This window comes from Nanorana parkeri, unplaced genomic scaffold (genome assembly GCF_000935625.1).
Source record: "Nanorana parkeri isolate BGI_ZX_2015 unplaced genomic scaffold, ASM93562v1 scaffold2479, whole genome shotgun sequence".
Classification (NCBI taxonomy): domain Eukaryota; kingdom Metazoa; phylum Chordata; class Amphibia; order Anura; family Dicroglossidae; genus Nanorana; species Nanorana parkeri.
In genome coordinates this window covers 52,377-66,141 of record NW_017308747.1, presented here as the reverse complement: position 1 = coordinate 66,141, position 13,765 = coordinate 52,377, and the positions used below count along the sequence as shown (strand labels likewise).

At 42.0% G+C, this 13,765-nt stretch overlaps 1 protein-coding gene across 1 annotated transcript in view; it reads right to left on the bottom strand.

Annotated features, from left to right (window-relative positions):
- Nucleotides 1–13,765, bottom strand: part of TOM1L1 (target of myb1 like 1 membrane trafficking protein) — a 65,218-nt gene that overhangs the window by 36,085 nt on the left and 15,368 nt on the right. Inside the window, exons 2-3 of the mRNA XM_018573666.1 lie at nt 5,202–5,286; nt 1,327–1,405 (exon numbers count right to left, since the gene is read on the bottom strand). Coding sequence (XP_018429168.1) covers nt 1,327–1,405; nt 5,202–5,286 — 164 coding nt within the window. The remainder of the gene's footprint in view (nt 1–1,326; nt 1,406–5,201; nt 5,287–13,765) is intronic.

The window sequence follows — 13,765 nt, the reverse complement described above, 5'->3', positions numbered from 1 at the left end:
GGTTCAGTACGAAGAGTTTTCTTATAAAACTAATGTTGCCCTTTAGGCCCAATTGTGTTCTTTCAAATACTTCTTTCTGCCTGCTTCTGTTAAAGACTTGTCAGACATCCAGCATGGTAATGTGCAGCATGTGCCTTGACATGCTGGTTTGAAATGAATGACCTCATGCTATATCTTGCGTGGATGAGTTCTTGGTATGGCCACCTGTAAAGCTCTAATATAACATAAAGCAGACTCAAATGGAACAATTGTAGACAGACCGAAATAGACCAACATATACATATACTTCTATGTAAACGTGTACATACTGTATATACTTTAGAAAACACATTTTATAGATGAGTTAAACTGATTTAGGACTAGTACAAAGAGTTTTGAGATTAGTTTGTTCTTTGCTAGTGATGCACAGATAGCAGGGGCACTGCTGGATTCTGGCACCCAGGGCACGTGCCCCTGTGTCTTCTGCTTGGTTTCCTTTGCAGTAATTGTTGCTGCCATCCCAAGAATGATCCTGTTGACCTTGTTGACAAATATATTTTGATCTTTGCTGAACTTTGGTTGTGAGTTTTTTCTTAATCTGGTGCATCCATTCAAATCTCCAGTGGTAACTCCCTTAGTTTTACCCAATAGTTCTGTTAGGTAGATAATGTAGTGAATTACAGCACTTGGCATGGTAATGAATTGCTGGTTTCTGATTAACATGCCACCTTTCAGTCTAGGTGGCCAAGGAGCCCCGGGTCTTTATGGACCCAAGCAACATTTTTGGTAGACAGTAGACATGTTTTGGCCAGATTGGGTGAGGATCTAGTGTCTTGTTTTTTTCTGGTGCCAGAACTATCGTTGTGTTGCCAATTCTGTGTTCGCATATATATATATGTATTAGGGATGTTCAGATACCAGGTTGGTACAAGTACAAGTACAGATACTTTTCCAGCTCCAAGACTAGACTAGAGAAACATTCAAATATATATATATATATTTACATATTGTTTATTATGCATATTGTTTTGTATGTATTGTTTGTAGAAACCCTAAACTGTTTTGTCCTTTTGATTTAGACGTCAACCCAACAAAAGCTAACATTTTACTATTAGATGGAAGGCAATGGACTCAATCACCTTCCTGCTTCTTATTTTCTTGCAGGAATATGGTCTCATATATGGTTCATAACAAAGGTGTTGCCTTTTTCTATCCAGATTTCCTGGTGATCTATATGTTGTGCTGTATAAAGGGAATAAGTGGGTGTGATGTCATCAACTGGCTTTGCAGTGCCAGTAGCAGTTTGGTGTAACTGGACATTCTGTTGGAGAGATCTTATTTACTTACAGAAAGGCCGAAATTGACTTCCTTCTGGTTGTAGTTCTTGGCAATTCTTTTCTTGAAAGCCTTAACTGCATCTCTTGGCCTGGAAAGAGGGAGATCACAGTTTATTAACATGTGCATCAAGGAAAAATAAAATATGCAGCACATCTCTGTGATACATCCACATTGCCCCATGTTTATCCCTTTAAAGACCCTGCAAGTAGGGTTGCCACCTGTACAGGATTCACCCGGACAGTTCGGGTTTTGAATGCTGTGTTCGGGTTTCATGGCAGCAGAAACCCGGACACATGATGTCAGGCAGACAGGGGCAACCAAAATTAATATAGGGGCTACTGGCCCCCCACTAAAAATAGTCTCTACTGTGATATTTACATATGAATGGGTGGCACTTTTTACTTATGCACAGGCCACAACTCATTCTCCCACAAAAATGTCCGCACGTCGCTGGAGTGTTCGGGTTTCGCTTGAAGAAAAGGTGGCAACCCTACCTGCAAGTCCAGAAGAAAACTGTTCATCTGCCAGAAATGCCCTGTTGTAGGCTGACAACACATGACATGTTTGCAGACTGAGTGGGGTCAGCCCTGCCCAGTGTCTTTTGCTGAACTACTAAACCACTCCTGTTCTCAGATCTATACAGTATAAAGGCTACTCATCCTGTTGTGTCAGTTAAGAGTTAGATGAGTGAAATAGACTATTTAAAAAAACACAGAAGTCTGCACAGGACAGGTCTGGATTTTTGATAGGATCAACAGTTTTTGTGTTGCACTTTTGTCTAACACAGAGCAAACAAAAAGCTTTCAATGATATATTAACAGATCAAAAGTTAATTAGGGTTTACATACACTTTACACAACAGCACTTGGCTGCTTAGGGCAGACTGCACATAGAGACAGATACAGATACAAGTGGACCTCTAAAATCTGAAACCACCATAATATGAGTGAATCTCCCACTGAAATCTGAATGACCACTATGATGTGAGTGAATCTTCCATCAAAATCTAAAAGACCACCATAATGTGAGTGAATCTTCTGCTAAAATCCAAAACACCACTATGTTGTGAGTGAATCTTCTGCTAAAACCCTAATGACCACCATAATATGAGTGAATCTTCCACTGAACACTGAATGACCACTATGACGTGAGTGAATCTTCCTCTAAAATCTAAAAGACCACCATAATGTGAGTGAATCTTCTGCTAAAATCTGAATGACCACCATAATGTCAGTGGATCTTCCTCTAAAATCCGAATGGCCACCGTGATGTGAATGAATCCTAAGCTAAAATTTTAATAAACACCATAATGTTAGTTAACCGTCCTCTAAAATCCGAATGACCCCCATTATCTAAGTACATTTTCCTCCAAAATCTGAATGTGGGCAAATGTGGTTTTGGTACTTATGTCCATATTCCTCAGTTATAGAGGTGAACTTCTCAGAACTGGACCAAGCACCAGAACTGTAGAGAGTCTATTGTTTTCAGTCAGACAGACAGACTATGATGGTAGACTTAAGTTGACACAAAGGAATCTCTAATGCACAATCATTGTACAGCACTATGAAGGAAGAAGGAGAGCCATCATGTAAAGAACAAATATGGCTGCTCCTATTTATGAAAGTAATTAGAAACTTTGTAAAGAAAGAAGGTTTTCAAGGCATCAGTACTCATTGATAAGATTATTTACATTCAAAAGTAACTCCAGACAGAAATAACAATCTGAGGATTCCCATTAATTCCCTTTTATAATTGTCCTTCCTTCTACTTTTATTTCCCAACATGCAGTCATGGACATGGTACTTATTTATCTGATGGGTGATGATAGAAACAAACAACTACTTCTTCATCTTCAGTCCAGGAGAGGAGCCTGTACAACTGTGCAGGACGGAAAGGAAGGCTGCAGTTCGGCTTTAAAAAGTTTACTGTTCTCTATGAAAGACGTAAACAGCTCCTGGATGTTTTGGTCTGTGATTTCCTCCCGGCTTCTCCTTTTTATTTTTCATTTATCGATTGTTAAATTGCAGTATTTACCCAGGGCCATTCCCCTGGTATTACGGTTAAGGATGCAGTTAGAGGCGAGAGGCTAAAACCAACTTGTTTTGTGCAACGTCTCACCGGATGGAGTGTACCGGAGCTGTAAAATATTTATAAAATAAATAACAACTACATTCTCTAATGTACAGCCGTGCCTTTATGTATTCCAGATGGGCGTCTGAGCCCTGTTCCTTCTCATAGATTGACATTCAGGAAGCTCACGGCTTCAAAGTTTATTGGACCCACATTCCTCTGCCCCCCTTTCCTGTGCAATTTTTATTTTAGGTCTGATGTATAGAACCATACCTGTACTGTAGTCTTTATCAATCTAAATTGTTTATATCACTCTTAAAGCCCAACTGAAGTCACTGAAAAAGATATTCCGTTAGATAGTAACAGCCACCATCTTTTTTTGTGGTCTAGGCTTCACTTTGAAGTTGTATATGGTGTCTAAATGTGACTGTGCAGTCCAGTAGGTACTGGAGTTTGAATACACTGCCCAGCGCACTGTGTAATCCAACAGACTTGGTCAGACACTTTTCTACTCCTCCTACGTATTACAGGTCTGAGTGAATACACTTGTACTAAGGGGTGTGGCTGTTACTCAGCAGTGCAGGCATAGAGCACTGGAGTGGGAGTGCAAAAAGTGAAATTCCACTAAGAGGAAGGTATTTCAAAGCATTTCTAAGCAAAGCTTGGTTAGACATTATAACTTGTGCAGGTACAGGACTGTAAATACAAATAAAAAGGTGAGAGACTTCATTTGGCCCTTAGAGTGACTAAACCCTAAATACTTGCCTGGTCCAGAACCTGTTTGTGGAAAACAATAGTCACAATAACTATTCTGACTCCGATTGTTGTATTAGCGATCTATCCCTTGCTGAGACCTCTATGCCTGGCTTGTATAAGCAGATATAATCACTGCGGACAATCCTTATCAGATAGCTGAACTCATAAAATACCCTTTCCATCCACAAATTATTCCGTGCAGCAGACAACAGGATACAGCAGATTAATGAATTGATGGTATTTAAGGCGGTCAAACAGGATAATGTTTCCAAGCATGCAATGCAGATTAACATGTGGTCCTGTTAGAAGCAGCCATGACACTCCACACTGAGCAAGAAGGGGAAATACATCATAGGTGGGAGGGAACACAGAAAACATGTGCAATGACCAAGTACAATAACTAAAATGAACACTAGATGGCAGCACATGTATTAACCATACAATATCAATGAGAAAATGGCTTAAGGAAAATAAACAATATAAATTCTCATTTGTAAGAATATTAACCATGACTATGAACTGTCATATTATATGCACCATTGTGGCAGCACAATAGTCAGTGGGACAAAAGTGAGCAGGATGGGTTCTACAGTAAATACATCCTCCTGAATTAAAATATACATGTTTTATTGCAGGAAAACAGAGGTCCAAGAAGGCTTATAGATTAGCTGATCAGTCTGTGCACAGCCAGATTGGAGAACTGCCATCCAATGTCTTTATCAGAGATCTTTACTCCCGAAACATGACTGGATTTGGCTGCTCTACATAGCTATCTGTTTAATAAGTGCCAGGATGCTTTCGGAGTCTTTTTAAAGTTTAAAAATGGTCTATAGTGACCGTAATAGTCAATGACCACTTTTGAAGGACAACTGAACAGATGGGATTGAAAATCTGGTCAAATCCCTATTGCTTCTTCCTCGTAAAAAGTCTACATTGCTGACCTCTCCACATTGACGCAACAACCAGGCATGTATAAAAATGATAGCTAGAGACTGATTTGTAGCTGTGGAAAGCAAACACCCTCTCCTCTTCTCCGGCTCACACTACAGTGCACTCACCCATCAGCCGTAGCGTTAATTGTATCACAAATGTTCATAAACTGGCCCCAGTCTTCTTCTTTGAGTCTTCCGACCGTGTGTATCTCTGGAAAGGAAACCACAAACTTCATGGTAACATATTTGATATGTAAGCAGATGATGAAGAAGCATCAAATCATGAGCGAAGATGCATTAGGCTTCACAACAGAAGTCAAGGAATTGTCATCTAAACATTTCCAACCATCCAGTCAACATTTTTAGACATTTTGGAGATTATCATCAGATGTTGAAAGAACATAAACGTGTAAAAGAAGACCTGGTGGATGGAGACTCTTCGATCACAAACTACCCTGCTGAAAAATAGTGATGCACCAATACAATTTTTTTGGTACCGCGTACGAGTACTGATATTTTGCTCTCGGTACTCGTCGATACCGAGTACCGATACTGGTGCTTCTGCTGCCATGGAGCCGGTTTCCCGGGCAATCTTATTGCCAGAGAAGCTGACTCCATGTTGTCTGGCCGGCTTCTGATTGTGCTTGGCCGGGAAACTGACTTCCCAGCCAATCAGCATCGAGTGGGCTTCCCGATAACAAGAGGTTGCGCTAGGAGAAAACACCATCTGTCAATAATTACCAGCTGCAGCAATGTGCAATCAAAACCACAGTGAAGTCTATAATATGCTGCGCTTGGTATGTGAAGTGAAGGAATAAGTAAATAAATGACTGTGTTACCTGTAAAACAACTGTGTATCATATATTAATAATAATAATATTTACAGCCCACAGTCACTTATTAATATATGATACACAGTTGAGTCGGCTTCCCGGCCAATCAGAAAGCCAGGCAGTGAGTAATGATCCGCCTCCCAGATTCCTGATTGTCCGGGAATCTGACTCGATGCTGATTGGCTGGGAAGCCGACTTTCCAGCCAATCAGCATCGAGCCGGCTTCCTGGCCAATCAGGAAGCCGGGGGGCGGGTCATTACTCGCTGTCCAGCTTCCTGATCGTACAGGAAGCTGGCTCCATGTTCCCCTACGGCACTGCCGGTCAGAGGAAATCTTCCTCTGACCGGAAGTTCAGGTATTGAGGAATGTATGGGAGCATTTGGACGAGTACCCGCCTAAATACTCGGTATCAGCACCAATACCGATACTAGTATCAGTATTGGTGCATCCCTACTGAAAAATATTCAGCATATCCGATGCATTTCTGGCGGCATCAGGCAACTTGTCTCCCTCTGTATATTATGGTTCTATCGGCAAGCCTCTATGTCACTTTTACACTCTGTAGTAAAGTAGAGGCTGGCAGATGGAACCTTAATATACTGCAGGGGACCAAGCGTTCCCGGAAGAGTGTTGGATGCTGAAGAATCTTTAGCTGCCGTAGTTCACATGGAATGCAAATTCTGTGGCTGAGTCATCAGGCAGTATTAGGTAGTGGGTGTTTAGTTGCGAAATAGAGCCAATCAAGTTTTACCTGGTGAAAGAAAGTAATATTAGGCTGCCAACAAGTGAGATGGGAGACTTTTATGGCATTATAAGAAGAGTTTGAGTGGCCACAAAGCTAGATCTTTGGTAAGTTTTTAAACACAATCTTGCTGTCATATTAAAGATAAAGCTTAATCTGCTTATTGTTTGCCTTCCCTGGTTTGTCCTTCAACACCAACCAATCAACAAGGTTTCAAAGAAAACCTTTCCGTTTTCATTGCATATGTTATCTAGATCCAGTGCACTGGGTCTCTGTGCTTCTACAATGCAGGTAGATCCTTGCTGGTGGAAGGGTCTGGCAAGGTACTGTACATAGCTTCCTGAAAACATCATCGCACCCTGCCTCAGTACTCCACTCAAGAACCCTAAGCCCGGATGCAAGTAGTGGGCTGGGTGTTGGGAGGAGCTATGTAAATATCAAAATGTCTTGATACATGGATACCAGTCTGGAAGAGAGGACGATTTTTTAGGCCGGCTGCATTTGCGTGAAGTCTTTCCTAGTTAATACCCATATGAGATCTTAAGCCTACATTAGTAAAAAGAACTAGAATCCAATAAATGAAAGGGGCGGGCCAGGGACATTAGGCTAGAGAGGAAAGTGCTAGTTGTTGATTGGCATCCTCCAGCCAGGAAATGAGGCGGGATCTATCTGACCTGCTGCAGCTTTTGATGCACGTTGTGAGGAGCTCACAGTGTGCAGTGAAATCAGAGCAAGCAATTTCAGTCCAGGAGAGGAACTGACACAACCGTGCAAGACTGAAGGGAAGGCTGGAGTTCAGCTTTAATATGACATTAAACCGTGCCTGTATTCTCGTGAATATAAGCGTAATTTACAGAGTAGGGTGATTACATCTGGTGTAATCCAAACTAAACAAGGTGGACTATTCCGCATTGACATATGTCTTTTTGTATGCCAACTTTAAAAAATTATTTTCATTTAAAAAAAATATATTTTTGCCTTCTTTAAACTTTTTCCGTCACCATCGGTCTTCCAAATTGTATTCTGCTTGAAATGATTGTGCTTAATTCGCCTAATCTACCCCTACTTACCATGGTGCCAACTTTTCTGGCTACATCAATCTCAGACCGTTAATCAGCCTCCGGAAACTCTCTTCTCCCTCATATCACTTTATCAGTACGACCTTTAAAGTGGAATATTCTTTTCATCAGCAACTTCCTAAACCTCAACAAAAAGTGTTGGAGAAACTTCACGCTGAATCCCAGAAGAGAGTTCCTTATTGCTTATTCAGAGCAAGAAACCAAAGGCTCAATCCACCCCCAGCGCTGGAAGTTCTAAATCCGGTCAAACACGACAGACAAAATGAAAGAAAGGAAATTTCATATCGATGACCCGAAAAAACAATATAAAACTGATCTTTGGATATTTGATTTACTGAAAGACACAATACCAATAAAGTGTGTGTTATTCCTTGCCTTTTGTTTTTTATTAGGTGTGAATGAGAAAGCCTCCTAACCTAACACTGAGGATGTAATGTGATTGCAATAGACTCAATTCACAAAGCTTTAGCACAGGAAGAGGGCTCTCTAAGTTAGCCATGTGACTGTAATTTTCAAATCTCATAGGATTTACCAGAAAATAAATTTTCTTTGAAAAATATATTAATCCTGGTGTGCTAATAGGATCAACCAAACCCAACCAATCATAGTAGCTATGAGTAGCTACTAGGATGAACCTAACCCAACCAATTCTAGCAGCTACGAGTAGCTTCAAGGATCAACCTAAGCCAACCAATCCAAGTAGCTATGAGTAGCTACAAGGATCAACCTGACCCAACTAATCCTAGTAGATACTAGGAATAACCTAACTCAACCAATCCTAGTAGCTACTAGGATCAACCTAACCCAACAAATTCTAGTAGCTATTAGTAGGTACTAGGATCAATCTAACCCAAGCAATCCTAGCAGCTATGAGTAGCTACTAGGATATACCTAAGCCAACCAATTCTACTAGGTGTGAGTAGCTACAAGGATCAACCTAACCCAACTAATCCTAGTAACTACTAGGATTAGTAACTTAACCCAACCAAATCTAGTAGCTATGAGTAGCTAATGGGATCAACCTAACCCAGCCAATTCTAATAGCTATTAGTAGATAATGGGATCAACCTAATCCAACCAATCCTAGTAGCTATTAGTCTATTAGTAGCTACTGGGATCAACCTAACCCAGCCAATTCTAGTAGCTACGAGCAGGGCTGGATTTCCCACAAGGCCAACCAAGGCCCGGCCTTGGGGCAGCAGGAAGTAGAGGGGCAGCAGGGGTGTGGAATTCCTATCTCCTGATGCCTGGGACATGCAGTTCAGGGTGCCGGGCGGCGTTTTTTTCTACATTTAGCCCTGTTTTGGGAAAGCAGAGCTGAATGTACAGTGGGGAAGCCGCCGCTTGTTTTGTACAAGTGATCCCGGCAATGTCGACGAGATCACTTGTATGCAGCCTGCAGGTCTGCCATTCTCCATGAGCGGGGAGGGGTTTGATGGGTAGGGGGCGCATTGAGGAACCTGGCGTTGTGGCAGCAGAGAGAGTAAATCTGGCCCTGACTACGAGTAGCTACTAGGATCAACCTAACCCAACCAAATCTAGCAGCTATGAGTAGCTACTAGGATCAACCTAACCCAACCAATTCTAGTAGCTATTAGCAGCTACTAGGATCAACCTAACACAACCCAATTCAACTATCCCTGCAAGTCATGAGTACCATTTTGTAATCATTACACTTGTGTAATGAATAAGACAAAGCAAAGCCTACATGGCATTTTAAAATACACATGGATAATGTATTCTGGAAATGAAGGCATCTACAGGCATTATCCAAAGTAATATATTGATGATGCTTTCATTTTCAGAGGGGCAAAGGAGAGTGAGCACTTCACATCCATCTGTGTGCATTAATAATCGACAATGGCGATTTAATAAGACCTGATCTCAGGTAGCGCTGGGGGTAATTGTGGAAGTTGGGTTGTGTGCAGTAATATTTGAAGCTTATTGTCGATGTAAGAGCAAGTTCAGCAGGATGTGAGCTGGGAGTCCATCTGTGTTTCAATGCTGTACTCTGCAATCTGTTTTGACAGTGACCCAAGACACAGCAGTCCCCAATGCACAGAGGAGAATACATTTACATGCTGCTCGGGGCTACAGCTAGATCTCCTGAGATATGACTTAACATCTATTGACTGGAGAATAATAACATAGACTTACTCAAACTGAAAGCTGCATAGGCTGGAAAAGGAGTGTGAAGTGCCAGTAGATGGTTTAGAAATGTAGAACTTTACTGCCAATAATGGTGAAAAAATATACCAAAATGAGATCGTTTCTCAGCGGCCCTTTAGTTTTATTTCAGCAACAATCTTCCCATAAGATAATATGTGCATTTAACAAGATTTAACAATGACGCTGTGTGGCTTAGCCACCAGTCAACCAGTGACAATGTGTGTTTCAGTCATGATTCAATCAATCACGCTGTGCAGTTCTGCCACCAGTCAACCAATGACACTGTGGAGCTCAGCCACCAGTCAACCAATGACAATGTGCGGCTCAGCCACAAGTAGACCAATGATGCTCTGGGGCTCAGCCACCAGTCAACGAATTACACTGTGGTACTCAGCCTCCACTCAGCCAATGATTCCGTGGGGCTCAGCCACCAGTTAATGAATGACACTGTGGGGCTCAGCCACTAGTCAACCAACGATGCTGTGTGTCCCAGCCACCAGTCAACCAATAATGCTGTGTGGCTTAGCCACCAGTCAACCAATGATAATGTGCGGCTCAGCCACTAGTCAACAAACGAAGCTGTGCGGCTTAGCCACCAGTCAACCAGTGACAATGTGTGTTTCAGTCATGATTCAACCAATCACGCAGTGCAGTTCTGCCACTAGTCAACCAATGACACTGTGGGGCTCAGCCACCAGTCAACGAATGACACTGCGGGGCTCAGCCATCAGCCTACCAATAACGCTTTGCAGGTGTCATTGTTGGTAGGACGAAGGCAGAGGTTTGGTGGATGAACTGCTTGGGTTCAGATTGAACTCATGGTTGACCCAAACCCCAGGCTCATCCATATTGCAGGGTCTCTGGATGTCTCTGCAGATGCTTTGGGGCTCAGCCACCAGTCAACGAATTACACTGTGGTACTCAGCCTCCACTCAGCCAATGATTCCGTGGGGCTCAGCCACCAGTTAATGAATGACACTGTGGGGCTCAGCCACTAGTCAACCAACGATGCTGTGTGTCCCAGCCACCAGTCAACCAATAATGCTGTGTGGCTTAGCCACCAGTCAACCAATGATAATGTGCGGCTCAGCCACTAGTCAACAAACGAAGCTGTGCGGCTTAGCCAATAGTCAACCAATGACACTGTGGGGCTCAACCACCAGTCAACGAATGACACTGCGGGGCTCAGCCATCAGCCTACCAATAACGCTTTGCAGGTGTCATTGTTGGTAGGACGAAGGCAGAGGTTTGGTGGATGAACTGCTTGGGTTCAGATTGAACTCATGGTTGACCCAAACCCCAGGCTCATCCATATTGCAGGGTCTCTGGATGTCTCTGCAGATGCACAATTTACACAGATCATTTACATAGCATTTGCTTGTGTTGAGCAACACCTGACGTTATGCATATAGTACAGTCAATGACCTCATCTGTATTGTCAAACAGGAAAAAACAATCAGAAACTATGTGGAATTATAACAAATGTACAAACTGAGATCAAGTTTAGTAAATGAAGGCTTAAAATAAACCTAACCCGGGTTAACACATAACAACTGATAGCAGGGTTGTATTGCAGCTACTGTGTGTTATTATTTCAGTGAATTCCTAATTCATGTGTACACAACATACCTGGCTGCCAAAGTAAAACCAACCAAAATGTTAAAATATATGATTTTAACATCAGACGTTATTACCAGTAATTATCAATATATACATAATAAACTTTTATATTTTTATTTTTATTCTCTAATGAGTTATATTTCCTTTGGGAAGTTATATAATAGATACCTTTCCATACTTTTCACACAGGTCATTGTCATTCTATAGTTAGCTATAGCCAGTGGGAAGCTGGACATTCTGTCACATGGGGCAAAGGCTCAGAGTTGCCCCCCTGAGTGGGTGGGTGGATAGAGGGACACTGGGGATAACAATCTGCTGTTTAGATTTTCTGCTAATTTTCATCTAATTGTCTTTTTTCCAGTTTGCAAAGTGGGGAGCTATGTGGTACACCCTAACCTTTATGTGTGTGCCAGAACACTTATCTTTACCAATGTCCCAAGCAGTGTGCCAGGACCTCACACCATCTGGCTTCTAGCAAATATGTGCAGTACCCTGGTTGCTAGATAACCTGCATGGTGTCACCTGAGCCTTAGTGACAGGGCCATATGACCAGCAATGGCAGACCTTTAATAGCACAGCAACCACTTTTCTGTAGAGGTTGGAAAGCAGATCTTGCTCTTAAAGTGTACATTTTAGATTGTATGTATGGGGCACCAGACCTAAAACATTCTCCCCTGCAGACATCCCAGGCAGTTGGGAGCAATATAAAGCCAATGGGACAAGTTCTTTGATGGAGGCAAATGCCATTCACAAATGGAATGCAGGTGTTATGGCTGACCTTTTACTTAAATTGTTTTGGAAAAGTTAATGCACAAAATCTGAAGGGTTGGGAAATAAAGGGACTCTCCCTAATAGCAACACGGACAGCAGGAAAAGTTTGACAGATATTCTAACTCAGTGTCACTGAGGCAAGATGTAAAGGAAATACCATCCAGGCAGAACACAACAATAAAATCCCATGTTTAGTTGTAGCCCTTTCCAACTCTATATAAAAACATTTTAGCTGTAGTTTTACCTTAATTAAAAACACAGGATTTTTGTGCTTACCAGAAAATAAATTTGTTGAAGTTTATTAAGGGACACAGGATTCAGCTATTCAAAGACAACTGGGTTATAATGCCATCTTCCAGAAGCACTGGACACTGACAAACAAAAAAGCTTTTGGCCAGTCAAGTATAGGCTTTCTTAATCCCATCATGCTTTACGTTTGTAGAAAAGCAGTGTTAGGAATAGATTACAAGCAGAAGAGTGGACATGTACCTATGATTAATGAACTCCAAGAAATCGATTTTACAGTATGTGCAATAATAATATTTTCCTTCTCATTCATTAAGGGACACAGGATTCAGGTATTCTGGAGACAATTGGAACTTCCAAAAGCAGTGCAACAGTCACAAAACACTAACAGGCCTTAACAACAAAACAGTAAAACGTAGGGCAGCCTGCAGCTCAAAGAGCTACCTGAAGGGCCTTTTGCTTGAAGCTTGCATCATATAAGGCCTAAACATTCACCTAGAAAAACTTAGAAAACGCGTGACCAAAAGACATCCAGTGCTGTAAGTCTTCCTCTCCTGACCGTGTCCGACCTCTGATCAGTGGGGAATCTAGACATTCTGTCACCCGTGGCAAAAGCTTTAGAGTTTCTGCGCCCCCCAAGAGAGAAGTGGCACCCCTCCTAAAGTGGCACCCAGGGCCTATGTCCCCCAGTCCCCCTTAGCTTCAGCCCTGGCTATGACACATTAAACAGTATGTATAGACAAAACCTCTTTAATGTTGGATACAAGAGGAAAGGTATAAATCCCCCATCATTTAATTTTTTGCTGTCGGTATCCCATTGAGGTGACTTCCCTTCACTTAATTTCCTGCCCTGGAGATGCAACAGGAAATTTAAGGATTATATCTCTACAAAGTGAGGGGAGATCCACTCATAGTCAGGTATCACCTCAACAAGTGACCCCCCATTTGAGGATTTACCGAAACCTGGTGACAACTACAACATTTCCCACCACTGAGGTTGGAATCTTGGTCAGGCTTTTATTGCCTGCTAGGAAGATTCCCCTCTCTACGTACTAGCCTTGGTGACCATTGTCCCAGTGACAGTGATCACCAAAGCTAGTAGAGAGGGCGAATCTCCTAGCAGGCAATAAAAGCTTGACAGAGGTTTCAAGCCTTGCCCACTTAATCCAAAACTAAAAAAAAAGGCTATACACACACACACACACACACACACACACACACACACATAT